This window comes from Colletotrichum lupini, chromosome 9, assembly GCF_023278565.1.
Source record: "Colletotrichum lupini chromosome 9, complete sequence".
NCBI lineage: Eukaryota > Fungi > Ascomycota > Sordariomycetes > Glomerellales > Glomerellaceae > Colletotrichum > Colletotrichum lupini.
Window position 1 is genome coordinate 2,570,710 of NC_064682.1, and position 24,540 is coordinate 2,595,249.

Here is a 24,540-nt window from a genome sequence, read left to right on the forward strand (position 1 = left end):
CGACTATGAGCACTTCCAAACTCCCTTCTCCTCATCGAGCTCAAACATTGTAGACTTCATGCTGAACAGATACGTAAAGATCTTCTCCGTCTCGCCGCCGAGCACCGGCAGATCAACAACATCTTCCTCGTGTAGAGTCCATCCCTGGCTGTCAACCTGGTTCCAGAAATCATTCTCGTCCGGATGCCGCTTCTTCCACGCAATGTACACCCACGTCCGGAAAGACTCATTCGAGCTCTTCGAGATATTGTGCACGTGGACCGCCGTCCAGGTATTCACCAGAGAAGGCAGCGAGTCCACGTTGTACGTGCAATCGCTCATGATAATGACGTCCCACGTCTTGGCCTTGACCAGCGGCCCAAACACCCCCTTCCGACCATCGTCCCAGTCGAGGTTCTCATACCGCGGATGAATACTCGCCGCCTCGTTCGCCACAAGCCTGTCGATATTCGCGGAGGCGCGGTGCTCGGCCTCAGGTAAATCCGTCATGAGGATGGCACCCTCGCCCTTGGGATCCGCATCCGACAAGAGCTGCGCCAGCCCGTTGCCCAGGATACCGACACCGCATCCGAGCTCGAGGATATTCACCGGCTCATCCCAGAAGAGAAGGCTCTGAAACTTCTTCATGCGCCACGGGTGCTTCTCCGCAGCGAAGCTCTCGCGCGTGCTGACCTGCCACAGCCCAGACACGGCCATCAACCCGGCATCCCAGATATGCCGCGCGATACTCTCCCCAATATCCTCCTCAATCTCAAGCACTGGCTCCGAGGGGCGATCTCCGTTGTTGAGTCTCCGGACGCAGGTCGTCGGCCCTTCGGAGCCCGGTGTCTGCACGTCTGCCCAGAGGGGCAGGATCTTGCCGCACTCGCCCTCGAACCCCGCGATGCTCACGCTCATCGCCGTGTCGGCTGACTTATCACCCTCGGCGCGTATGCGTACCTTCAGCGGACCGAGACCGTTGGTGTCGGGGAGGGGTCCCCGCCCCGGGATATGTTGAGCTGGGATGTCGGCTTTGAGGACGCGCATGCCTGGTGTCCAGCGCAGGACCTTCTCAGCAGCTAGCGTCATGGGTTCACTGTTCTGCTTCCTTGATGATTCCTCATTCTGTTGTTGCTTCCGATCCTGATGCTCCCACCCGGCGGAGACTTTGATCTTGACGGGGTCATTGTCTTCTGGTGTGAGGAAAGAGTCGCCGAGGTCGGTTGTGATTGTGAAGACGACGTTGAGGGACCAGGGGTGTTTCCCGTTGTCTTCGCGTGTGAGCGTTGGTGCCCGTAGGAGCCGTATGTAATGCATTGAGTCGTTAGTGTGAAAACCGAGTCTGAGTTTCTAAAGACTCACACGGTTTTGAGGGCGTCGTTGAGTGTCGTCGACGAGACGGCGGCGTGAGTATGCTCGCGGGTGAGGGACGAAAACTGAGAAACCGCTTAGTCATTCAGTTTTGACCAGTAGGAGCTCTTCTTTTATGAATAAAGCGGGTCACCAGCTCACGCACCTCCTTCCGCCCCCGAGTTTGATGGCATTGCTCGTCGATAACTCTACAGACTTCATTCAACTACTATGAAAAGAGTTAATAGATAGCTATGAGTGAGATGGTTTAATGTGCTGGCTACTAAATGTGTATGACGCGTCGTAAAAGATCTGCTGGATCATCAACAACACTAGCTAAACCAATGTGCTACTTAGTACCCGCCTCTGGAGACATGGGTAATCCTTCTGAGATTCACTTCGCCGGCTACGAGAAAAGATACCAGAGTTGAGAGCCGTCAACTGAGTGGTCAGGTTTCAATATTAATCGAAGTTGATGGCTCCGGCGACTACGCGAGAGAGGTGCATGGATAAGGGAAAGTGCGCCTGGCAAGAAATCAAAAAAGATTTGAGACAAGAATCGCCGATGAAATACCACATAAGAACTGATTCAGTACTACGATGAACTCATTCAACGTCTAACACCAAAATCCTCACGAAGTAGGCGCCTCGAGACAGAGACGGACTTGCCCAGCCGGAAGCGTCTGCCTTTCAAGCCACCGGGAGCTCAGTATAAGGTTCTATGCTCATCAGCCTGTTTCAGTGTCTAGTGCCAGCAGGAATGCTCCGGAAGATGCTCTGTCAGCTACAGCAAGTTGCTTATTGGGTCAGGATTGATATGCACGCAACAGGCTATCGTCACTACCCTGAAATGAAGATGTGACCCAAGGTAATACATCTTATTCAGTCATCTATCCCGCCCCCTACATTGAATATTCCGTGTGAAATACCTCGGATTGGAGAGCGAGCGGAAAGAGATAGGTTACTTAAAGCTTCGATGCTCGCTTTTCTGACATAACTATCGGGGATCGCGAGAAGCATACAGTCCGAATCGACTTTGAGGTGTTCATATCTACGCAGGCGCAAGTCAAACCTGGGTCTGGACCTAGATGATATCGTTGAGCTCGCAAGGCGATTAGTGTTAGCGCCGAAGTCAACACAGCAACCTAAACTCTCCTCTCTTATACAAGGTAGCTTAGCTCTGTTGCAAGCCTGATGAACAGATATTCCATATTTCAATGCAGCGGACTCAGAGGTCATCACTTGGACCAGGATATTCTCCGTACGATAGGTCAGCACTTCTAAAGGGTCCTCCCTTAAAACTGCCGCGAGCTTCACAAACAATCATTCGCAACCACCTGTTCTCTTCATCTCGACGCAAGCGCACACCCTATAGGCGGGTCGTTGCTTATGTGGTTTCCATACTTGCTCCCGTTGATGTCACTGGATCGCCCGTCAAGATCGTCTCAAAGTTTCAGGGGAGTAAATTGTGTTACCAAGCCCCAATACCCAAGATCTTCTCTAGATTATCCCATGCGGAATACGCCGAGTGAGATGGCGAGTGTAGGCAGGTGGGGTGCGGTTCCTAGTGCTCTTGATGCATCGTGACATTCGCGGAGATGCTGGTGTCTTTTTCTCAACTCGATCTGCAGAAAATCCAGGACGCTGTCGATTATGCGACTAAAGGATCAGCGTATAGTCACTGTCTTCGGTCACGAACCCTATTCCCCGGGCCCAAGTTGTTGATTATATTGCTCTGCTCGAGGAAAATTAACGTATGGTAGATCTCTCCGCAACCTCCGATCGGAGACCGGCGATAAGTGGGCCCAGCTTCCGGGCTTGGCCACCCTCCAGGCCTGGTTCTCGACCGAAGTCCAACATTTCTTAGCAAAGTAGATGCGGATATTTCCACGTCATCCCCAATTCACGCCGCTTATTACTTACAGTTCCATATTACATTCAAAGCTGAAAGAAACGCATTAACAGCCTGGCGTTCGGCACATCTCCCACCTCCGACTCTAAAAACACCGCAGATATCGGAGGTCGCCGCCCCAACTCGCCGCGACCGGAAACAGTAGAACCCCCATCCCGCCATCCCGCGCTACGGACGCCTCCGATGGTAGGAGGTCGGCGTCCACTCATAAACGTTAATTGGGTAGGTCTTTACTCGAGGTACGTTAGACATGCGGTACGGATAGCATCTGGAGACTTACGATAAGCGTCGCGGGGTTGATAAAGTCGCGGGCCCATCCCAGTTCCACATCACCATATCAACACCAACAAAACTTCGACGACCGGCAATTGACATCACATCATACTTCACACACATCTCAAGATCACTCAATCCAACTCCACCACACAACATCAAAGGACCCAGACAAGACATCACCAACACAATGTCCACAGAACCCCCCCTCCCAACCCGCGACCCAAAAACCGTCCTCGCCTCCCTCCTCACCCTCACAGAAACCCGCATCGTGCCCCTAACAGCCCGCGGCGTCTCCTCCGGCTCAAAGCTCTTCGGCGCCGCAATCCTCTCCTCTGACGACGCCCTCACCCCCTACACAGTCTCCACAAACGACGAACGCACCTCCCCCCTCCTCCACGGCGAAATAAACTGCATCCAAACCTTCTTCACGCGCGACTTCCCCGACCCCTCCGCCCGCCCCTCCCCGCGCACCGACTGCGTCTTCTTCGCAACCCACGAGCCCTGCTCCCTCTGTTTGTCGGGCATCGCCTGGTCCGGCTTCCGGGAGGTGTATTACCTCTTCACGTACGAGGACAGCCGCGACCTGTTTGCGATCCCGCACGATATCAACATCTTGCAGCAGGTCTTTCGCGTGCCGGGCGAGGGGGAGGACGAGAGTGCGTTGGGGAGACGGGAGCTGTATAACCGGACTAACCAGTTCTTCACGGCGCGGAGTTTGGGGGCGTTGGTGGAGGAGATCAAGGATGAGGGAGAGAGGGCTCATTGGCAGGAGGAGATGGAGCGCGTTAAAGGGTTGTACAACGCGTTGAGTGAGACGTATCAGGAGGGGAAGAAGGCTGGGGCCGAGAGTTCGAGCGTGTGGAAGTAGAGTAGAAAGCGGCGGGTTGAGTTGATTCGTCAATGGGGTGGTCGATTCACGAATACCTACTAGGGACTACTTACTGCTCGAAGTACTGAGTCCGCGTTGGGTGTTGCTGGCAGTGGCTGGGAGAAATCGACGCCGATGATGGAGCCGGGGGATTTCCATAGTCGAGGACCGAGCGGGTGAAGACGGCGTCATACTCTAGCATCGATACGGAATGCCGCCGGTGACGACTGGTGTTCAGCTAGAGGATTAGAGATACCACTAACAAAGACTCGTTCCCATATTCAGCTATAACCTCCCAGCCACGTCCATCATATATACTATTCTCGAAAGCATCGAGTCATTGTGAGGTGTGCAGAGACAGGAGCCAACCCAGTGCGTGCCGTGGAAAACCTCATCTCGGCTGGACGTGTCCTAGCCGTGGGCGAGACCTCCGCAACGGCAAGGGAAGGAATCGGTGCCGCATCGATCAACGTCGCATGGCATACGGCACTCGCCGCCGGGAGGAAGAGGGGGGCCAGTTCCCAGGACCGGCCGGGCCACCCGTGGCCGTGGCCCGTACCAAGGCAGCAAGATCCTGCACCTTGAACGGCCGCAACACCTACGATCCCTCGGCCCCCGAAGCTGAACCTCACCCGCCGTTCTTCGCCGGGCAGAACATCGTCCGCGACGCAACGCACTGTGCTGGCCAAAGTATGCCGACGATCCCACGGCGGTTACGGACCAAGCAGACGAAGGCGGAAATGCAGGCGCGGGGTAAAGCGGACCAGGGCGTGTAGGCTACGGCACGGCGGTACGGGATAGTGTACAGCCATCCCCCTGTCGATGAGGTACATTTGGATTTCTTCACGCCCCCCTCTTCAACGGGTCCCCCTTTCATGGGGTCTGAAGCATCGTCATTGGCCGGGTTCGACTGGCCTTCCCATGTGGCCCGCTGTCGTTTTAGGCACATGCAGTGCAGAGGCGGTTTTCGGCGTGGGGAGCACGTTGCGGAATGGAGTCGCCCGGGTTTAACGGGTCATGGACATGGGGGTGAAGGATGAGGGGAAAGCAGAAGAAGAACATGGTCTTTGCCGGATCGACCGGACATGGCGCGCATTTTCTCAGCGTGGATGACCAGTGAAGATATCTGCGAGCATGGCATAGTTGATGCTATAGGAAGTGGTCTTTTCGAGACGAACTGCTGGTGATACTGCGGTGCGCGGGCGAGAAACAGGGTTTAGGGGCCTTCATTACGTTGTGCAGCGCATGGCACGGCAGCGCGAGGCATCATCGCAGACTGCGGCTAGGATGGATGGAGTCAAACTCCAAGGGGGATCCATAACTGTGCAGCAACAGGAGACAGACGCGGCCACATCACAGCTGTTGCTGAAGACCGAGAGACGCAGGCGAGAGAGTGCAACCGTGTTGCGAATCCGCAGGAATGATGATGATGGGACAAAGTCTCCGCAACGGCCGCCCCTCCCGCGCATACTAGCAGCCTAGAGTGAGGGTCTTTGGGTCTCTCTAGCCTTTTCCCCTCCCGGCTATCGTTTGCTCGTCGTCTCAAAACCCCTCCTCCTTGTTGGTTGCGTGCAGACGCCATCCGTGGTATCCCGGCGGGTAGGGAAGAGAAGAAAAGACGCAGTGAGCAGCCATGTGTCAGCACACCCGTCCGCTATGATAGTGTGAGATTAGGTACAGCCGGCGACGCGACAGCCGCGGGGACAGGAGTCGTGATTGAGATACCTAGACACATTGTCACGCGCATCGTCAGTTCATTCCAGACATCGGACAATGTGCTCAAGGGAAGTAGACGGTCCGCTGTACAGGCGGAGGTTCGTACGACAAACAGGCAAGCAACGCCCAGAACTGTTTGATTCAACTTTTGACCGGAGCACGCCCTCTGGCTCTCTCAAAAGGACAACGGGAGAGCAAGGGAAACGTGGGCAGAGGGAGGGGGAGTGTGCAGCTGGTTGACGGAGGATGATGGTCGATGATGGAGGATGACTGGCCGGGCAAAGGCGACTATTCCCACTCGTGGTGATTAATGACCAGTGACAGGTCGCTAAAACAAGGTAAACAGAGGAAGACGGGAGTCGCGACGAACGGTCCCAGGTTGGAACGGGCCGACACAGCACTACTTCGTACCGACACTGGCTCTCTCTTCCTCCCATGGGCTACCCTTGCCTGGGTTCCCGGGGGTGTGGTGGGTTGCATTCTCTAGTTTGCAGACGCGCAGGTTGGAAGTTGGAGGGTTCGCTGTGAGAAATGACGCAGGCTTTCCAATTTGGATGGGTTACTGAGGGCTGAAGGAGGTGTCTCTCGAATTCCCAAAAATAACGAGCTGCCGATGCGTCGTTGGCTGTGCCGCGCTGTGCATACTGGTGCGTTTACACCACCACATACATGCATTCGCGGTTGGTGCTTTGTGAATTGTTGGGTGCTGGTGAGAGCCAGTCGGGAGGCTTGTCGATGGCACCAACTGTGTGATTTTCTGCTAATCTCGCTGTCTATTGGGCAGTACCAGTGAGACTGTCCGTTCACCACTGGGCTGAAATCAATGGCTTCCTGTGGTGCAAGGTAAAGCAGTCGTCAGCTTATTCAGGCCAATCTCGGAGGTTGATGTGTAACAGAGGCTGAGCAAGACGCGATGTCTCTCACTGCTTCCTTTGGATGACAGACTTCCAGCAATTGTTAGACTCTCATAAGAGAGGCGTGCATAAAGGAAGCAATTCGAGATTGACAGAAACGGACGATCTGGCCAGAAAAGGCTGGACGGGAAACATCCTCGCATCCTCCGCTTCCTTCGCCTTGCAAATCCACCCCTCAATTGCAGCTGCCCTTCTCTGTGTCAACCGCATGGTTGTCTCCCTTTGACGGGTCCGGACGGGTCTTGTCGTGGGCCATCGACGCCAACCCCGCCATCTGGTTTGACATGTCCGTTGGCGAGTATGCGGGCCTCTTCACTTCACTTCACTTCACTTCACTACTTCCCCTTCAAGGTGATGGGCCCCTTAGGTTCTCTGCAGGATTCCAGTGACCAGAAGACTCACCTGTTCACTGAGATGTTGACTTCCCTCAATACTTGGGACTCTCATACACTCCCAAGGCTCTAGGCCTCATCAACTCACTGCTCAGTCAGACACTACTCAATCATCATCTTTGATGCAGTTTCCATCCTCCCGGCGGTTCGAGACACGTAGTCTTGCTTCAATTCGGCCTTAACCCCCGGATGCTCAAGGATCGCTCGATCTCTATGGAACCCAGCCAGCCGCGGTTCGGTGCATGTCCCGCATCCAGGTGGCGTAGCCATCGCTTCACAGCAATCCTGACCCGCCCCAAGAAAGATGCGATCAGGCGAGGCTGACCCAACCTTACGACCAACATAGGTTCCAAGTCTGGGAATTCATTGTATTCGAACTTGAAGAGGTTTAATTAACTCTTTCTTTAAATAACTCTGCATGACCACAACTAAGGTAAGATGTCGAGTCTCTGTGCTGTTGTTCGCTTCCGGCTTAGAGAGGCGTGGAAGTTCTGCACCCCAAGTTGGAGGGCGCCAGCTTGACCATCCTTGGGGCATTGGTTCGGAAGCTGATTGGTCTGCCGGAAATGCACTGATTCACTGCGATTTTAACACTCCCTGAGGACCTGAGCCGACTGCTGAACTAGGAGCATTTAATACCTCTGGTTGGACGGGTTTTCATGAGAAAGCCGACTAGGCCAGCGTAGGAATTAATTTTTGACCTCTGGCTTATTCTTCTCACTGCAACTTTAACCTCTCCCAAGAGGTTCCGAACCGCCAGGGTAACCCCATCATCGCTCAGGTTTTCAAGAATTCAGAAACTTCCCAGATCCGGCATCATGGTCAACTTGGAATTGAGTCGCCGAGGATTTTAAAGGACGCCTGCGGATGACAGTTCTTCATCAGTCACAGGGAGCAAGAATCAAGGGATCCATGGCGCGCTGGCCACTGTCTCTCCGCAACTCTTCAGCCTCATGTGAGCAACCACCACCGTTGCAAGGGCGCATCAGAGACATCAGACACACGCAAGGGCGATGAACCAACGATCCAAACACTTTGAAATGGATTCTACTGGCTCTGGAGCGGGAAGAGCGGCATCCTTCGCAAGTCCCGTTCGTGATCGTCAGCCGTCCGTCATCTCAGACACGGATGGTTACGTGACTGCCATTCCCGCCTCTCACCTGACCTCTCACATGAATCTCATCTCACAACCTCAGCTCAAAAGCTGATCTCACATGAAGAATTCACTCATCCCTCACTCACCCGCGCCTCTGCGTGGTATCACGTATTCCAAAATCTCCGCCTCGTAAGGCTACCAACGGGCCCCTTTGGCGGCGGCCCATCTTGGCCCCCAACTCCTCCCGCACCGCCGATCCCCCCCAAGCCCCGATCCGAGATTGTAAACTTCCTTCTCGAATCACACGAAACGCCAAACGCGGTCATCGTATCATTCGCTAAAGTAGGCAGTAGGTAAACGCAAGCCACCCGTGCCACCGTCACACTGGGTCGTAGCCTGCTCACGGGAGTACCTTGCACTTTCACGCACCTCGCGTACCTCCTCACTAGGCACTGCTTACTTAGTACCAGTCGTAGATTGTCAGTCACAGTGTTCAGCGTCACGGTGCCGAGACCTCATGTGTCTATTCACATTCTCAGCCCCCCGATCGACAACGACGTAGACGCGCCCAAGAAAAGAACGCCCACTGTAACCAACCTACAGAGCAAGCTCCCCATCGTGTATATCACGGCACACCTAAAGTAAGCAACAAACCAAGCCAAGAGAGGGGAAAACGTGGTATCACTTGAGACTGCCGGCGCCATGCACACCACCCGCGCCGCTGATTGGTGAGATTAGCGCTGAGGCCCGACATGAATGAACCCCAATTTGGAACATGCACACTTGTATGTGTGTAGGCAGGGTTGGAAATTAGTCTAGTCTAGTCTAGTACGGCCTGGACTAATACTAGACTAGTATAGTACGGCTTAGACTAATACTATACTAGACTAGTATTAGTATACTAATTAGTATATATTAAAAAAATTATTTATAAATTTATGATTAAGAATTAATTATAGATACTAAAATATATTATAAAAAAACTATTAAATCCTTTATTTATATAGCTTTAAAAGCTTAAATACTATTATTAAAATAAAATATTCTTAAAATATCAGTTTCTTATTAAAATTTTTAAGAATTTAAAAATTAAATTATAAATATTCTTTAATGAAATAGTTTTATTTATATTTACTATAAAAATAATTTTTATTATATTTTTTAGAATTTTTTTAAAATTAATCTAAACTAATATTTTAATTTCTAAAAATAGTAATAAAGTTACTATAAATAGTATATTTTATACTAATTAGTATACTATTAGTATACTAATACTAGTCTAGTCTAGTATAGCCTAGACCAATACCAGACTAGTATTCTAAAGAGTGGACTAATACTAGACTTACTAGTACTAGACTAGACTAATACTAAATACTAGTAGTATTTTTTCCAACCCTGTGTGTAGGTATCCGCGCATCCCAGGTTCACACGTTCACGCCAGACACCAGACGCCAGATCCCTACAGTACAACCCAACACACACATCACTCTCATTCTCCCTGTCCATCTTCTCCAACCGACCAGCCGGCCACCCTGAATTCCCAGCCTTGCCATATTTCTTCTCCCTGTTGGATGCAAACCACCGCTCAAACCAACCACCTGAGACTTGCACGCCCCCTCCTCTTAGAAGGAAACAAACACCATCCTAGATGTAGGTACCCAGGCTAGGGAGTGTGACTTCAGGTTCGTGGAAAGCAAACGGGCCAGCCAGCCGCCCAGACGCCCGCCACGAGAGACAAGGGCAACCTCCATCACCACTTCGTCACACCGATGAGCCAGCCTTCTTCCCACCCTCCAGATTGGTAAATGTTCCCCTGTTCACCTATTTGTTCGCCTCCGTCACAGAGAGCGCCTGAAGCCGGCGTGCTACCACACACTGTCGTCTTCACATCCCAAACCTGGCTCACTCCAACGAAAGTTCGCAGAACTGCAGACAGTGCAGAATAGCCCCGTCCCAGGGGGGAGAGGGGCTTACCTACCCAGGCAAAGCCAGGTTCTTGAGCGCTCTCACTTGTCGTCCAACACCCTTCAATTCAATGGATATATCTCTGAATTAGCACCAACCAAAAGTTAGCTTACACTACAACCTCGAAGACACCACCACCACCACCTCCGCCCGAAAAAGTCCCGCCCGGGCCAGGAGGTGTGCCACACCGGCCGGCCGGCGCGTTCTCTTCTTCCTTCCACAGCGATGAATCCCCCCGTACGCGGCTTGCCCCACGCTAACAACCCCCTAAACCCCCGGTCGCCGCCGTTGTTTCGTCTCGGCAGCGCCGTCTTTCTCAGTTTTTTTCTGTCCTGTCGTTCAATCACTCGCATGTATCGCGAAGAGCCTAAAGTAGAGCCAGAAAAGGGGAAAGAAAAAGAAGAAAAGAAGAGGGCATCATTGGGCGTCATCAGTCGAGTCTATGTATTCCTGAGATCTGATATCCTGAGAGATCACGTTCCCTGGTACAGATGAACCCCGCCTTCCCCCCCTGAGGCGCTCTCTCAAGAAGCGATGCCTGGTCCTCTCATCGGCTTCGTGCAAATCTTCACACAACATCATTCACATTCAAAAGTCGAAACGAACAGACGTAAGAACAGGCATACAGTGACAAAAACATGACTCACCCATACCTTCGAACCACACTCTACGGAGGTACAGACGCACCGTCATCATCCCGTCCGTCTCATCTTCACCACCAAACCCACCACCCCCTCCCCCGTCCATCCATGCTCCCGGACCCCAGTGTAAGTGTAGGTAGGTAGTGCAAACGCACGTCCTAGTGAACCGGCTGTGCAAACAAGAAAGAAAAAAAAACTCTCTTTTTTTTTTTTTTTGAGAGGAGCATCTGAACCACTGCAACCTTACGGAGTAGAGAGTTCAGACACTGTAACCGTGCCCGCGGACGACCCTGAGATTGAAAAAGGAGGAGGGCTAGTCTGAGTCCGTCTGCTTGGACCCCTATGCGCTGGCTTGAGTCTCTGGAAGGGACCAAGAAAAACCCCGAAAAGAAAACGAAGAAAGAGTGGAAAGGGAAGAAGCAAGTGCTCCCGCGACCCGTGAGACTCCAACTGCGGTGCAGCGCGTCCAGGAAACAGCCTCCCGTCTCTTCCCAACGTCGCTAATGACAGACCTCATACACAGCGCTCCCACACAGAGATCGGCAGGCCGGCAAGTCACCCTTTCTACCGACGGAAACGCAGCTCAACAACTCCTTTCCGCTGTCCGAGTACACGCGTCCGCCCCGTTCCGCGCGATGACTCCGCGGCATCGAGTCAAGGCCAAAAGTTTGACAGTCTCTCTCACAAGAACCAGTCTCACCGTCTTGCACTTGGCATACATCAGTAAGAGACGATCCGTGATCCAGCTACATGCAAGCCCGTTGAGGGATTTTTCCAACACCGAATACATTGGCATTTCCGAATCACGGTTTCTGTTTTCCCCCCAAACCTCAATCCTCGACGCATTCCAGCATTCTTCTCCAACGCGAAAGAGCCCTAACTCGAGGGCGTGTGTGAAGAAGGAGAGACTAGATTAGGTTCAAGACAGCTACACATCTCTCCTCCGTAAACTTGCAAGGTATTTCGGCTCGCTATCCGTGACAAGAATGCATGCCGTAGATCCAGAAAGCAGGATTCCAGTCCAGTCCAGTCCAGTCCAGAATCATCAAGATGCCAAACATGACAAAAAGTGGAGTTTGAAGAAAATCAGACCGGACGTGATATGCAAGTAATCACAGACCAGATGAATCGACATTTCTCTCTCGGCCTCAACTTTCTCAAATGTCTCGCAACTCCTCCCAGCCCTAATCCTCACGCCCCCCCCAAACCAACAGAGGCTCCAAACCTCCCCCGTCCAAACGGACACACCGTATGAACAAACCCCACGATCCATCGATTCCCGCGTCGTCCGACTCCCGCTGCCTCCGCGCCGCATCACCCAGACCCGAATCCTCAGCTCCCGCATCCATGAATGAGCTACCTACCTACCTAATGAGAATCGTCAGCCTCCGAAATAAACCATAATCCCCGCGTGATGTCGCGCATAGCAGGACCCTAGTCGCATGAAATGCTTCCCCCCGAACCGCCCCGCGCGGAGCCCTTCGCTTACAAGAGTGACAAGGGTGGCTGGCTGGTCAAATGACCTCATAACTATCCTCACGATCGAACCACCGTCCGCCAAATCCCTAACAACCGCACAGACGAACAAGGATTCTTCTCTTCACGATGGGGTTCTCTTTTTCCCTGAACAGAGCCACGTGGGAAATCAGGACCCCGGTCATGGACACTAGAGATGTTGTCCGAGGATGACGTTGATGTCAACCACGTCCCATGTCACTCAACCATACATGTCATTTTGCATATTATAGAGGGCACAAGTGTTAAGAATGATACTGATTGATTTCTGCAACTATTTCTCAGACTCGCTTCCCCCGCGGAGCCGGTAACAAGGAAAGGAAGGGGTATATCCAGCTCCTCCGTAGTCTTCCTGCCAGTTCGAAAGGAAAAGCGTTTCGACTCTCGTAATAATCGAGCCGAGTGAACAGTAATAATAAAATGACGAGCTGCGCTTCCAGTGCGGCGTGTTGTGGATGCTGTAGTGCAATCCAAGAATCAAAAACAAAACTAAACAACCAAATCCCGTGCATCCGTCTAGATAAAATTCAACTGGTCGAGGCTGCGTCCTTGCAAATCAACGACGATATTACACGTAAAAGCTGTTTCCCTGTTGTGCGCGCAAACTTTGCGATGGCGAGGTTCCGAATAGTGTTGAACCAGGCCCAGTAAACAATAAAGCATTCCTGATAAAAGCGTAAGCACGCTATCCTTTTCCATGACTGAAACGTGTTCCAGTCGCCCGTGGTAATCATTTCGCAACCAAAGCATGCTTTTGATGTCCATCCCTGTAACACAAGGTCGATGATGCCGTGCGTTCGTTCGTTCGTGTCGTTCTCGTCCCGTGTAGGTTCGGGTCCGTGTGGTATCTTGGGTATCGCAAAGAAAAAGTCCTTGGTGTGTATCCCCGATGCATAATAGCTTGCGCCAGATTATGTTTATGGTGATGAATAGAGGGAAATCAAAATCCGTCGTGTTTCAATGAGATGAAAGTGGAAAATCCCGAGGAAAAATGAGATCCGGAAAACAGATTCCTAATCGTACAATTGGCAACTCCATCCGTCGGTTCGATATTGGGTTTTCTTGGTTTTTTTGTGGTAGTAATGAGGTGTGGCTCCGATGGTTCATCCGTTGGCTTCCTTGATGGTACTCCGTCCTTGGGATGTGGCAGTATAGACAGAAAGGAAACCAAGGGAATGTGTCCAAAGATAAGGGGGCCCATTTACTTCTCAGGGTTCTTGAGGATGTCATCACAGTTGGCGTCGAATCGAAGGATGAAGAGACGAACACCCTGCATGAATCGCTCAGTCTTGTCCAACTCGCGTTCGATGCCGAACAGAGTCTCGACGAACTGGACACCAGCGTTCTTGCCGAGGGAAGAGGACTTCTTGCTGGCCTTGAGCATGGGAGCCTCGCAAGTCTTAAGAAGCTTGCGGAGCTTATCAGTCAGGCGCTCACCAGCATCGATGAAGTCATCGAGGATTTCCTTCTTCTCGGTGCTGCGCACGCGTTCGATAGTCTCCTCCCCGCGCTTGATCTTGCCGGCCAACTGGATCAATAGCAACCAGAGCTCACCTGCCATGTCAGAAATGGGAGTGGCAGGGCCATGGTGGTAGACAGTCCAGTCGTAAATCCACTTGCCCAAGGAGTTGGAGTCGAAGACGCTACCGAGGAGAAGAATGGGCTCTTCGGTGGGATCCCAGTTCTTGAGTGAGTATCCTGAGGGGATCTTGTGCTTCTTGGCGTCTTGTTCAGTAGCCGCGCGAGAAACTGGGGGTGGCGTGGGCTTCTTGGTCTCAGTCTGAGGCTGAGCCTTCTTAGATGCCTGAGAACTGCTGCCGGGGCGAACGGTGGAGGGCCTCTGGGGAACCGAAGTCGAGGAACGGCGAGAGTGGCCGTTGGCAGGGGTACGGGAGGGGCGAGGCTCATACGCTGGGATGTCGCGCTCAATGTAGGCAAAACCGCTCTGTGCATGGGAACGGTAATCAGTGGAATATCCTCGACCATCCTCATAGTAAAAAGTCTCCTGAACAGAATGCCTCTTGCTCCTCGCCCGTGACGACTTGCCCGGCACCAGATAAGTACGGCCATCCACTTCGATAATCTCATCGTCGGATTCTCCGTGGGGCGTCGCGGCCCGTACATAGACAAAAGAAGATCGGCGCTCGCGCGGTGGGTGCGACGGAGTGGCCCATGAATGCTTGCGCGAATGATGACCACTACTCACATTTGCCGTGGCATAGTAGCCATCGCTCGTGTATCGAGGCGACGCCGTCGGCGGACGGGGACTGTACTCGCTGAAGCCACTGCTGGTGGTATGGAAGTGGGAGCGGGTTGCCGGACGCTGCGGGGTTGAGCCGGGCGGGTAGTAATAGCTGGAGGACCCCCGAGGGGATGGAGTTGGCGTTGCCGACTGGTATCGCTCCCGGGCGTAGTAGTACTCGTCGGGAGGAGATCCGGGGTAGGGGGATGAGTAGGCCATGTTGACTGATGGCTCTTTGTGGCGAGGTCGATGGGAGGCGTCCACGGTATTCTTCAAATCTGTCTTCTACTTTTTCTTCTCTAGCAGCTTCCTCTGCTAGCTCTCACGACTCCCCCCAAAATGTCGGTAGGTTGTGTCGATGCGGATGGTTGTGATTCCAGGGCCAGGGTGTCGCGCCGATGTCGAGGCGCGAAGAAAAGGTGAAGCAAGTCACCTTGGTATGCGGTCGGATGATAGAGGAGAGGAAGTTTGTCTTCTGTGCCCGAACATGACCAAGTTTGATATAACTGCTACAGGTTACCCTCGATGACCAAGGATGGAAACCAGATTACCGAGCTCGGGAAGGAATCTTCTCGACGTCGGTAGTGTGTGATGAATGGAAGTTGCTGGAGGCTTCTCGGAGGACGCCAGCGAAGCAACGAATGACGACTCTTTTGTCGAGGATGGGTTGAAGGTGGTTGGTAGCCGAAGCCGAAGCTGTGAATGTCAAAGAATATTCATTGATTGGCAGAAGCCAAAAACATGAGAAGAGAGGAGAAGTCCAAGAGTAGTGGTGAGGGCAGCGTGGTATTTAATTACTCGGTGCGTTTTCCCAGTTTTTGTGGGAGAGGAGAAGGGAGGAGTGGGAATGCGCGCGAAAGAGGTCCACAGGGGGTGGTAGTCCAAAGTCTCGCAAGTCTCGCACCAGGGCGTGGTGGCCTGCCCGGAGGAACCAAAGCAGCTCCCTTTTCTGATCCCTGTCCCCTGCTGCAGAGAAGAACAGGGGTGGCAGGGGTGGCTGGCTTGCCTTAGCGTAAGAGCACACGGAACCTGGCTCCAATTTAGAGCGCCCCCTCTTGGGAGGAAACACAGACGACAAGTTCCTGGAGGGGGGCGTGTCCCTATGGCTCGACTTCCAACAAAGTACCTCGTGCTCGCCGCTGTTCTGTGCTGTTCTGCGTTCTCTGTCCTGCTTGCTCAGCTTTGGTGGTGAGTAAAGGGAGAGGAGGGATCACTCACACCTCGGGACCCCGGTCAGCTCGCCGCGGTGGGCGGATAGATGGATGCTTGATCGAGAACAGTAGATGGCAGCTCCCAATGAATATTCTGATGCTTTGCCGCTGCTGCTGGGTACTCCCTTTTGCAACACCAGCCTCCTAGGCGAAGACCTACACCGTACGGTGTCGACTGGACCCCTTTTACACGTTGGGTGAACGCTTGTCTCTCTCCCTGGCTTGTTCACCTCTCGGCGATAGACCAATAGACACTCCGTTGTCTGGTCTTGCGTCTCTGTTCGTCCTTCGTTTGTGCGTTTGTTCAAAATCGCGCGGAAGCGAGCAGCGACTCAGATCCTCAGACTGTCCAAGCCCTTCAAGTCCGTGGTTCAGCCAGCTGTCGCGACGCACCAATGCGCAGTCCACCTTAGGCTCCTTCGCTGGGGCTTACAAAGTTGCAGTAGTCGTGGTCGACAACGACGGTGATGATGACTCCAGTCTAGTCGGCCACAGTCCCGGTCAGAACATGTCAATCACCGTTGTGCAGCGTACTCGTGGCACAGCTCGATGCAAGTGCGCTTTGGTTCGCTGCTGACTCGAAAGAAGCTCCTGGAAATAGAAGACACACACACACACACGATCGCGCCCCCAAAGGCACGTCCGTGGAAATAAGGGGTGGCAGTGAAGAATGCACCTCGTCGTCCAGGCCACTTGCGTTTGCCTGCAGTGGCCCTTTGGCCTCCTGCAAGTTGCAACTCGATTCCCAACGTTGGGCACTGGCGCTGGATCCCTTTGACTGCTTTTCTGATTGTTCGAGTCACCGTACCCGGCTAATGACACACACTTTCTCTCCTCTATCTCGGCGGTCTAAGATGATTCTGATCGATGTCCTAATTGAACCTTCCACATTGGTCTTTCGCCGGGGTTGGAATGGGAATGAGCAGGCCCTCGCCCACCGAAAGGTGAAGATCGATATTCACACCTTGACGCTGAAATTAGCCACACCAGTATCAAAATCCGGCCACCGCTTCTGATAGTGACTCCGGCGCCTTAACGGCCGGGGGGATTTAACACCCTGACCACACAGGCAGACTCAGGACTGGGAGGCCTTGTCGTTTCAATGAGTCGACGCCAACGTCCGTGGGACCCCCGGCTGGCGGTTCCTAGTCCCCGGGCGCAACTTTTTTCGTGGAAGAGCAAGAGGGGCGAGGGGCACCAGAAAAAAAAAGTTCCAGAGATAAAGCCCAGTGATCCTTGTGAAAGTAGGCGCTGCCGTGTGGGTAAATTTACCGGTGACGAGTAAGCGAAATTGGGTCCTCGCACGAACAGGCGTGGAATTTGAATTTTGGAGATGGCTTCCACCACACCAAAAGAGAGACGGAAAAAGGTCTCCAACGGTGCCACGGGGGAATCTTACCGGGCCAGTGCCGCTAGAGCGTCCTAGGTGAAAATTTTTCTCGTTCCCCTGGCGTAACGTGGCTGGCCGCAGTCTGGTCCTTGATCATCCAACACAGGGTTGCAATTGTTGGGATTCCGAGGGTGAATCACACCGTGTCAAGGTGAAGGCCACCGAAACACGAGCCCACCCGCCGACGACGAGCCGAAAGGGCTTGGAAAACTCAAATGGAGTTGTTGGTATGGAGATGATTTGGTGGTTTGGCTTGCAATGTCGACGGGATTCCACAGAGAATCAATGGGATTCAAAATGGCATCGTGTACGACGACAGTCAATGTTTCGCTGACTTTGACTTTGCGCCCGGCTAGAGGGGTGAAGAGGATCGGCTCCCAAATTGGTTTGGGTGAGCCTGGTGCGTGTTATTGAAGCTGGCGGTGGTGGTGATGTTTGCTTGTGTGGTCGTGGCCAGGTGCTGCCTGCTAATCTTGCTCCGTGCGCCCTCGGTGAGGCGGTTCGGACGAGCAAGGCAAGGTTGGCCGTTGTGGAAGAGAAGGACGGGGGCCTCGCGCTTGATGGATCCCAGTCGCGAGCTTGGAGGATGGATCAGAATTTTCTCTTCCTGTCCGCGATCCCCGGCAGCCGCACGTCTTTTGAGTCGGCGTCGAGTCGTGGTTGATTCGAACGTCCTGATGGCAGATGAGATCTGCCGTTGCTTGAGATGAGCAAATTCGGTCTGTGGTGTCTTGTATCCGTATGGAGCGGAAGTTGGAAGAACGGGACTGGACAAAGACGGTTCGCGGTTGATGGTTGCACGCCAAGAGTGCTGCACGGCGGGAAGAAGCTAAGAGCTGGGGTTTGTAGTATCGACTCGCTAGCTTGGTAATCTTGCCTGGAGTGAATGCTGACCAGGTGCTGACCGCTGACGCGACCGCGATCGAGCAGAGCAATAAGGTAGAAGCCGGCTATTCGATGGGTCGAGAGACTTTGGGAGCTCTCTAGAGAAATGTGCCGGCTGTCTGGTGCAATAGTTGAACCCTTTTATCAGGACGAGTTGTATAGATGATGCGTTGGAGCTGGGGCAGGCAGCGGCGCTGTCACCTGCTTCGTATCAGCTGCCTGTCCTCGGGATGGTGAAGCAGCAAATATGATGATGATGAAGCGTGGGCAAAACAGATGGATGCAGGCAAATGATGTGAAGTGGGAGAGAGAGGAAGAGGAGAAGTATTGAGGAAGCTGCATTGCATGTGAGGACGGAAGGAGTCAGAAGGAAGGAACGTCCTTGTAGGTACTTTGACGAGGTAATTGCGCATAGAGGCAGGAGCAAGTCAGATGCAAGAACACATGAGGAACATTCTGAGGTTGAAGCTGCAACGACGATCTACGGATCCCCAAAGCACGAATAGGTAGCTAACTATCCGTACGTGCACATTTGAGCCTTGCCCAGGGATTGCATGCATGATGGATCACGTTGGCCTGGGAGGGGGAGGGGTACGAGTGGCTTTTGGGGATGACGGGCATCAAAGTGCAACTTTTATCAGATGAGATGCTGTGATGCCATTTGCTGCGTATATTCCTCCCACTTAACATACTTCCCCCGCATCGCTAGTCACCTGGAAGTTGTAGCAGGCACGACTGGGTAGTCGGCGTGTGCATAGAGAGAAAAATGAGCAAAGCCTCAACTATAGTGAGTTTTCTGTATGTACGGAATAGATAGCTGATAATAAGTTGCACGTATTCACATCGTTGTGAGATTCACCAGTGAGAGGAAGGAGGCTCATAGTGTGGTATCGAGGTACGATATGGCAGGTGATGAATAGCATGAACTGCAGCCAGTGACCTACGTTGTTTCTACCAATGTGCAATGTCAAGTGACTGGCGAACAAGCGCCCATTCAACATGAGGGTGAGCAGCTCTACAATATGGAGTATGACGATTGGAAAGGAATGATGCGTGACAGAGTGACATTGCGGAGGTTCGCATCTTGAGTGGAGGAGTTCGCTCATCACATGCACCCCAAGTCCCCCAACGCGGGGTGACGGGAGAGCGGAACATGCAGCAAGAGCCCAGTGATGGCCAGAATTGGCATGGTGGCCCCCTCCCGATTTTCTAGAACGGCCGTCCCTTCCCTGCACTTCCACGCCATTCGAATTATCGTGAGAGCCAATTAAGAGGAGGCAGCTTACCAAAGTATGCGCTTGCCCTCTCCAGATTTGCTGTGATCTTTCACCTGCCTCCTTCCAGGTTGATTGCTCACCTTAGAGGAGCAACAACTACTATCTCAGGATAGAGAAGGCAGGAAGGACAACCTAGGTAGGAGGAAAGATTCATGTTAGGTAAGGTAGTTGCGCACCTTCCGACACCACGACTCCAAAATGTACGTACCTCTTCGTGTGGTCAACCACCGTTGGGCGTCACCTCGGGACATCAACGTAATTTTCTCCACAAACATCATGGGAACCATTAACATCAAGAAACATCAAACAAAATATACCGTTACGATGCATCGTTCCGATTCCCAGCCAGAAATTTCGGGTGGCCGCATCCTCGGACGACGGCTACTGTCAATACGAATATCCGTACATGCCCCTGCGTTAGAGCGTACGCCACAGCTGGGATGAACCCAAGAGCATCCCCGAATTGAACGTCAATCACGTACTTTCTTGGCATGCTAAGTTACAGTGCGTATGCAGCTTTTTTGCCTCCTCCTGTCCATCAATCCTTCTAGTCTCCAAACTCTCGTCTCAGTGCCCATATTCGTCACTGTCGCACACTCAATGACTCTTGCTCAGGGCCCATATTGCCTCTCCCGCTACCATTCAGCTCCGACCGTACGGCACTGCTTGTATCAGACTCCACAATCGCCGGAGCTGACTCGAAGGCGAACACAAATTGCACGCCGACCAACGGGACGGAAGACCAGCGGCGGCGACCAGGAACGACGCATGTGGGTACTCTCCTCGCCATGCTCCATCGAATGGGATTCATTCCAGAGTCATTGGCCATGACCTCAATCAACTCCATCCAGTGAGTGGTCCAGAACTGGCACTACATCGCCAGTTCGCTAGCTTTGGGTTTCCTCTAGCCCACCAGCCCTCTGGAGTCAAATCCACCATGTTGGGCCCTCCGGATGAACTCGAATACTTTCCCCGTCGCCCCTCGCCCCTCGCCCCTCACGCCTCCATCGACTACTACCGACCAAGTCTGCCATTCAGCCAGACCCAAACCGTTATTTGTAGCCCCTTTCGAATGTTGGGGTTACTTGTCACGGCTTGCCTCCTTCAAGACTCGGTCCGCCACCAGCTCGTCATGGCGTCCTCCCTCTACCGACCTGCCCGCGCGTCCCAGCTTCCAGCCTCCAGGCGGCCTCACTTCACCTTGCCTACCGTGGCCAGTGTTCCCGGTGTACGGTGTACGGTGTACTCGGTCAAATATCTCCCCTCACCCCTGCGCGTGGTTCCTGCTGTCAACAGAGGGTGAAAGGGGGAGGTGGCTGGAGAGGCCGGCGATGGTCTTGTCTCACCTTGGCTCGCTTGCTACACACTGGCCAACTAACCCAAAATTTGCCAAATTGTGGCCGCTCTCGGGCCTGGTATTTTTGTCCGGCATCTACAATTTCGCCCACATTCATTGGCTTCTCACCTCACATCCTCGTTTGTTTTTATTGATCTTGCTGATCTCAGAGGGCAACGCAATTGGCGGGCAGTAGGCAGTGCACCACGACCCTGGTCCATTGCGGCCCAAGCAGCTGCTCACCCAAGCATTGGGTGCCAACAGAAATCACTATCAACAAGCTGGATTTCCACGGCAAAAGTCCTGACCTCGTGTTCGTCATACCATCCTAGACAAACTATCGGAGGGATTGTCCTAGGATTTCCCTGGGAACATGAGGCTGGTTATCACCAACTCTATCCACACTTACACCTATGAACTGCTGCATTAGACTCCAAGTTCTACAGGCATTGTTCACCGAAACAAATGTCTAGTAGTCCACGGCAGGAGAGGAGCGCTGTAAGGGATCGCAAGGACGTCTGCGACTATGCATCTGTCAGCCTTCGGAGGCGACATGCCCCGATGTGTCCTGCCCTAGCGGCGGGCTCAGCTAATGCAGCCACTGAAGGAAAACTATACCTCGATCCTTTTCAGTCGAGGATTAGCTAGGGCCGGGCAATCGCTGCGAGCAATACAGGCGACAGGCGCCTTGGGATCGCAACTGCAACGATTTGAACCCCTGGAATGTCCATGTGGTCTTTTGCCCGATGCGCTGCGATGTGTAGGGCAGGGCATGCAATGAGCCTTTGCATCGACTCGGCTTACCATGCGAAACTGCCGCCGTGGTCTCATCGGCCATTGCTTTCGTACGCATATGCACTACCGTTGTCGTGGCTCGGCCTGGCCTACGGATACAAGCCCTCGGACGACCTGAGTCGCGTCGTGTCGGTCTTGTCTTGCACCAAGCAGCCTCATGTCTCGGCCGATGTCTTTTTCTCTTCTCTTCTTGTCCGTGCTCATCCGTCTCATCTCTCACCCGCTTCACGGACAACTACATCGAATCAATACCTGACTATCTATACGGAGCAAGTACACGTCCGAAGAAAGGGGACCATCCGGGAGTAGGCGGCAGGCAAAGTCAATTCGATATCAGCATTCCTCGCCCGGCCGATTCCCAACGCAACATCTCACCTCAGAGGCAACCGACATCAACTTGAATTCTTTCCCGTTCCTCACCGATAGCCACCGGTACCCCGGCATCGCCAGGTCTGACCGAGATCGACTTACACGTCCACTTCATGATTCGTCAGTCATATCCGTACTTGACTACCCGTATCACTCCATACAGTCAGTTTTACTGTAAGGAAGTGAATGCCACTAGTCAAGACTTCGGCGTCCTCGACTCCATCAGTCCGGTTTCTTGACCGCATATTTACAACCACAGTCTCGGTTTGCTCCATCTATCGCCGGACCACTTGTTTGGGGCGAGCCACTGAGATGGGAAAATTGGACTGTTTTGCATCTCGAGAGGATATCGCCAGGCCATAAGCTTCTGATGCCCTGCCTCTTACACGCCCCTTTTCCCTGCTCCCTGCAGCGCAGGTGCATAGCGAGCGAGATAGCGTCACACAGGCTGGTGTTCCTAGCGTGCCGGGTGGAGTTGATGGAGGTTGCAACATTTCGAACACCCTGCTCCAGCTCCCCTGCTGCAGTTGGAGACGGTTCCACACCGGTCCAGCGTCTCCCGTCTCCAGCATTGAACGTCTTCTCCGAGTCCTCGACCTGGTCTCTCATGGAGTCCACCCTTACCCAGCCGTCTGGCTAGATGCCGCGCGCGCACGCTCTGGCGCTGGCTTGTGACGACAGGGCTTCGGTGCGTCCTGGATCTCGCTTGCTAGGTTCGCTTCATCCCACGGTTCCCACCACAAGGAGAAAAAATACCCTTTTTCTAACTATTATTTTGTTCTAGAAGACGGCAAACCTCTTGGGCATTCCCTTCACCTGCACTTCACCGCGGGCCGCAACACTCGGTGGGTGGCTCGAGGCCGGGCCTTGACCGTGACCTTGGCTTGTCTGTTTGTTTTTCTTTCCCCTACCGCACCATGGGAAGACTTGATTGCTTCCCTGCATGTTGTTATTGTTGTCATTGTTGACCCCCGTCGGCTAGTGTCAGTGTCGGGTGTGTGCGAGTGTGCCCTGAGTCCCCGACTCCAAGACTCCCGAGGTGCCATGCGCGCCCATGCGGCAGGTTGCGCCAAATGTTCTATGTGCGTACTGTAATTTGCTTTTTTACCCGGCACCGATGTGAAAATTTTTCATCTCTCACCGAGAATAGATCACGTCTCATTTCACTCCCTGTCTCTCATCATACAAGACCACTCTCCCATCATGCCAGCCCTACTACCATGCCAAAGCACCAATTGCGGGAATGGGACGGTCGCTGCGGAGTGACTCATAGGAGTGCTCATCAGGGCAGGCCATACTACACCAAACGAGGTGTGCAGAGTGTAGTGTGCGGTGTGGGAAAAGGAGTGTATGAGAGAGAAGGAAGAGTGACAGAGAAGCGCGCTACGGAAAGCCTCATGTGGTCGGTCCCAACATTCACGAGTCCCTGCTGCACTGCTGTCCAACAGCCCAAGGCTGCCGGCCTCCTTGCTGCACCTATCAAACTTCCTCGAAGCCCTTCTAAAGGTCACCCAAGTGAGGGCCTTGGTGCTGATTGGGTGTCAATGAACACGTCGCACCGCGAACTTGACAGAATCCCCTCCTCCTCCTCCGGCGCACCAGCCCGTATGGCCAGTCAAGTTGATGGTCGGACGGCCAGGGCCGCTGGGAGGGGACGCTACTGCACTACGAAGGGCCGCATCCGCATCCCTAATCCTGCGGCCGGCAGGGGTCCACCGCATTTTGCATTGTCTTCCCGGCTGCTTCATTCATTCCCGTCATCTTCGACTCTCCGTCTCTCCGGTCACTGGCGTCTCTGGGTGTTGCTCCCCTAACCCAACACCTCCGATGCATTGCAACCATTTGACGACCAGCTTGGAATCGCACACACCCACCCTTTCGATATCGAAACACGCATCAAATACCCACTGGCGATGCCCTCACTGACGTCTATTCGCCTGTATGCCCACCGCCATGCAGTCCGCCCATGTTCATCCATGATCGATGCTGCCGAGCCATCAAATATATACACCACCGCCCTCGTCCACTGCTCCGCCCTTCATACGAAACCCACGCCCTTCTTCGACCAATACCGTTCAGACTGACAGCCACTTTTGACCAAAAATAGGCAAGGACTCTGGCAACCGCCTTGTTATTCTTCTTTTCCTTCCTTGCTATCTTTTCTTCCCGGCAGTCCGGGCCCAGACCGCAAATGTGACAGGCGCAGTGCGAAAGCCCCTCCTCACCGACTCTTTGCGTCCATGGCAACCACCCTATCATTACCGCATTCCACCTTACGGACTGGCGGGGCACTTGCATGGCATTGCATGTCGTTGCAGATGCGAAGGAGGGAAGAGGAGGGGTTTCTGCTGCTTCATGCCCTATTTTGACTTTTTTTTAGTCGTTTCTGCTTTCCTTCTGTTGCGCAGTGG

The 24,540-nt window shown here is 53.3% G+C and overlaps 6 protein-coding genes across 6 annotated transcripts; 2 read left to right on the plus strand and 4 right to left on the minus strand.

The window, feature by feature from the left end:
- Positions 1 to 3: 3 nt before the first annotated feature.
- Positions 4 to 1,296, minus strand: CLUP02_16637 (uncharacterized protein; the record flags this gene model as incomplete). The annotated part of the gene is made up of 1 exon (XM_049295555.1): positions 4 to 1,296. The coding sequence occupies one exon, from the start codon at positions 1,294 to 1,296 to the stop codon at positions 4 to 6; it is 1,293 nt and encodes a 430-aa protein (XP_049152702.1).
- Positions 1,297 to 3,704: 2,408 nt separating this feature from the next.
- On the plus strand, positions 3,705 to 5,161 carry CLUP02_16638 (cytidine and deoxycytidylate deaminase zinc-binding region; the record flags this gene model as incomplete). The annotated part of the gene is made up of 3 exons (XM_049295556.1): positions 3,705 to 4,381; positions 4,671 to 4,727; positions 4,801 to 5,161. The coding sequence occupies 3 exons, from the start codon at positions 3,705 to 3,707 to the stop codon at positions 5,159 to 5,161; spliced, it is 1,095 nt and encodes a 364-aa protein (XP_049152703.1).
- An 8,664-nt stretch (positions 5,162 to 13,825) lies between these two features.
- On the minus strand, positions 13,826 to 15,085 carry CLUP02_16639 (vegetative cell wall protein gp1; the record flags this gene model as incomplete). The annotated part of the gene is made up of 1 exon (XM_049295557.1): positions 13,826 to 15,085. The coding sequence occupies one exon, from the start codon at positions 15,083 to 15,085 to the stop codon at positions 13,826 to 13,828; it is 1,260 nt and encodes a 419-aa protein (XP_049152704.1).
- A 103-nt stretch (positions 15,086 to 15,188) lies between these two features.
- On the minus strand, positions 15,189 to 19,541 carry CLUP02_16640 (uncharacterized protein; the record flags this gene model as incomplete). Its single annotated transcript, XM_049295558.1, has 21 exons — positions 15,189 to 15,372; positions 15,418 to 15,562; positions 15,665 to 15,822; positions 15,889 to 16,029; positions 16,087 to 16,233; positions 16,268 to 16,422; positions 16,511 to 16,558; positions 16,621 to 16,668; positions 16,754 to 16,858; positions 17,042 to 17,134; positions 17,207 to 17,555; positions 17,630 to 17,864; positions 17,975 to 18,296; positions 18,362 to 18,490; positions 18,554 to 18,688; positions 18,731 to 18,833; positions 18,883 to 18,983; positions 19,045 to 19,087; positions 19,187 to 19,303; positions 19,372 to 19,435; positions 19,493 to 19,541. 21 exons carry the CDS (start codon positions 19,539 to 19,541, stop codon positions 15,189 to 15,191), a joined length of 2,871 nt encoding a protein of 956 aa, XP_049152705.1.
- Positions 19,542 to 19,948: 407 nt separating this feature from the next.
- On the minus strand, positions 19,949 to 20,122 carry CLUP02_16641 (uncharacterized protein; the record flags this gene model as incomplete). Its single annotated transcript, XM_049295559.1, has 1 exon — positions 19,949 to 20,122. The coding sequence occupies one exon, from the start codon at positions 20,120 to 20,122 to the stop codon at positions 19,949 to 19,951; it is 174 nt and encodes a 57-aa protein (XP_049152706.1).
- Positions 20,123 to 23,202: 3,080 nt separating this feature from the next.
- On the plus strand, positions 23,203 to 23,943 carry CLUP02_16642 (uncharacterized protein; the record flags this gene model as incomplete). Its single annotated transcript, XM_049295560.1, has 1 exon — positions 23,203 to 23,943. One exon carries the CDS (start codon positions 23,203 to 23,205, stop codon positions 23,941 to 23,943), a length of 741 nt encoding a protein of 246 aa, XP_049152707.1.
- Positions 23,944 to 24,540: the final 597 nt, after the last annotated feature.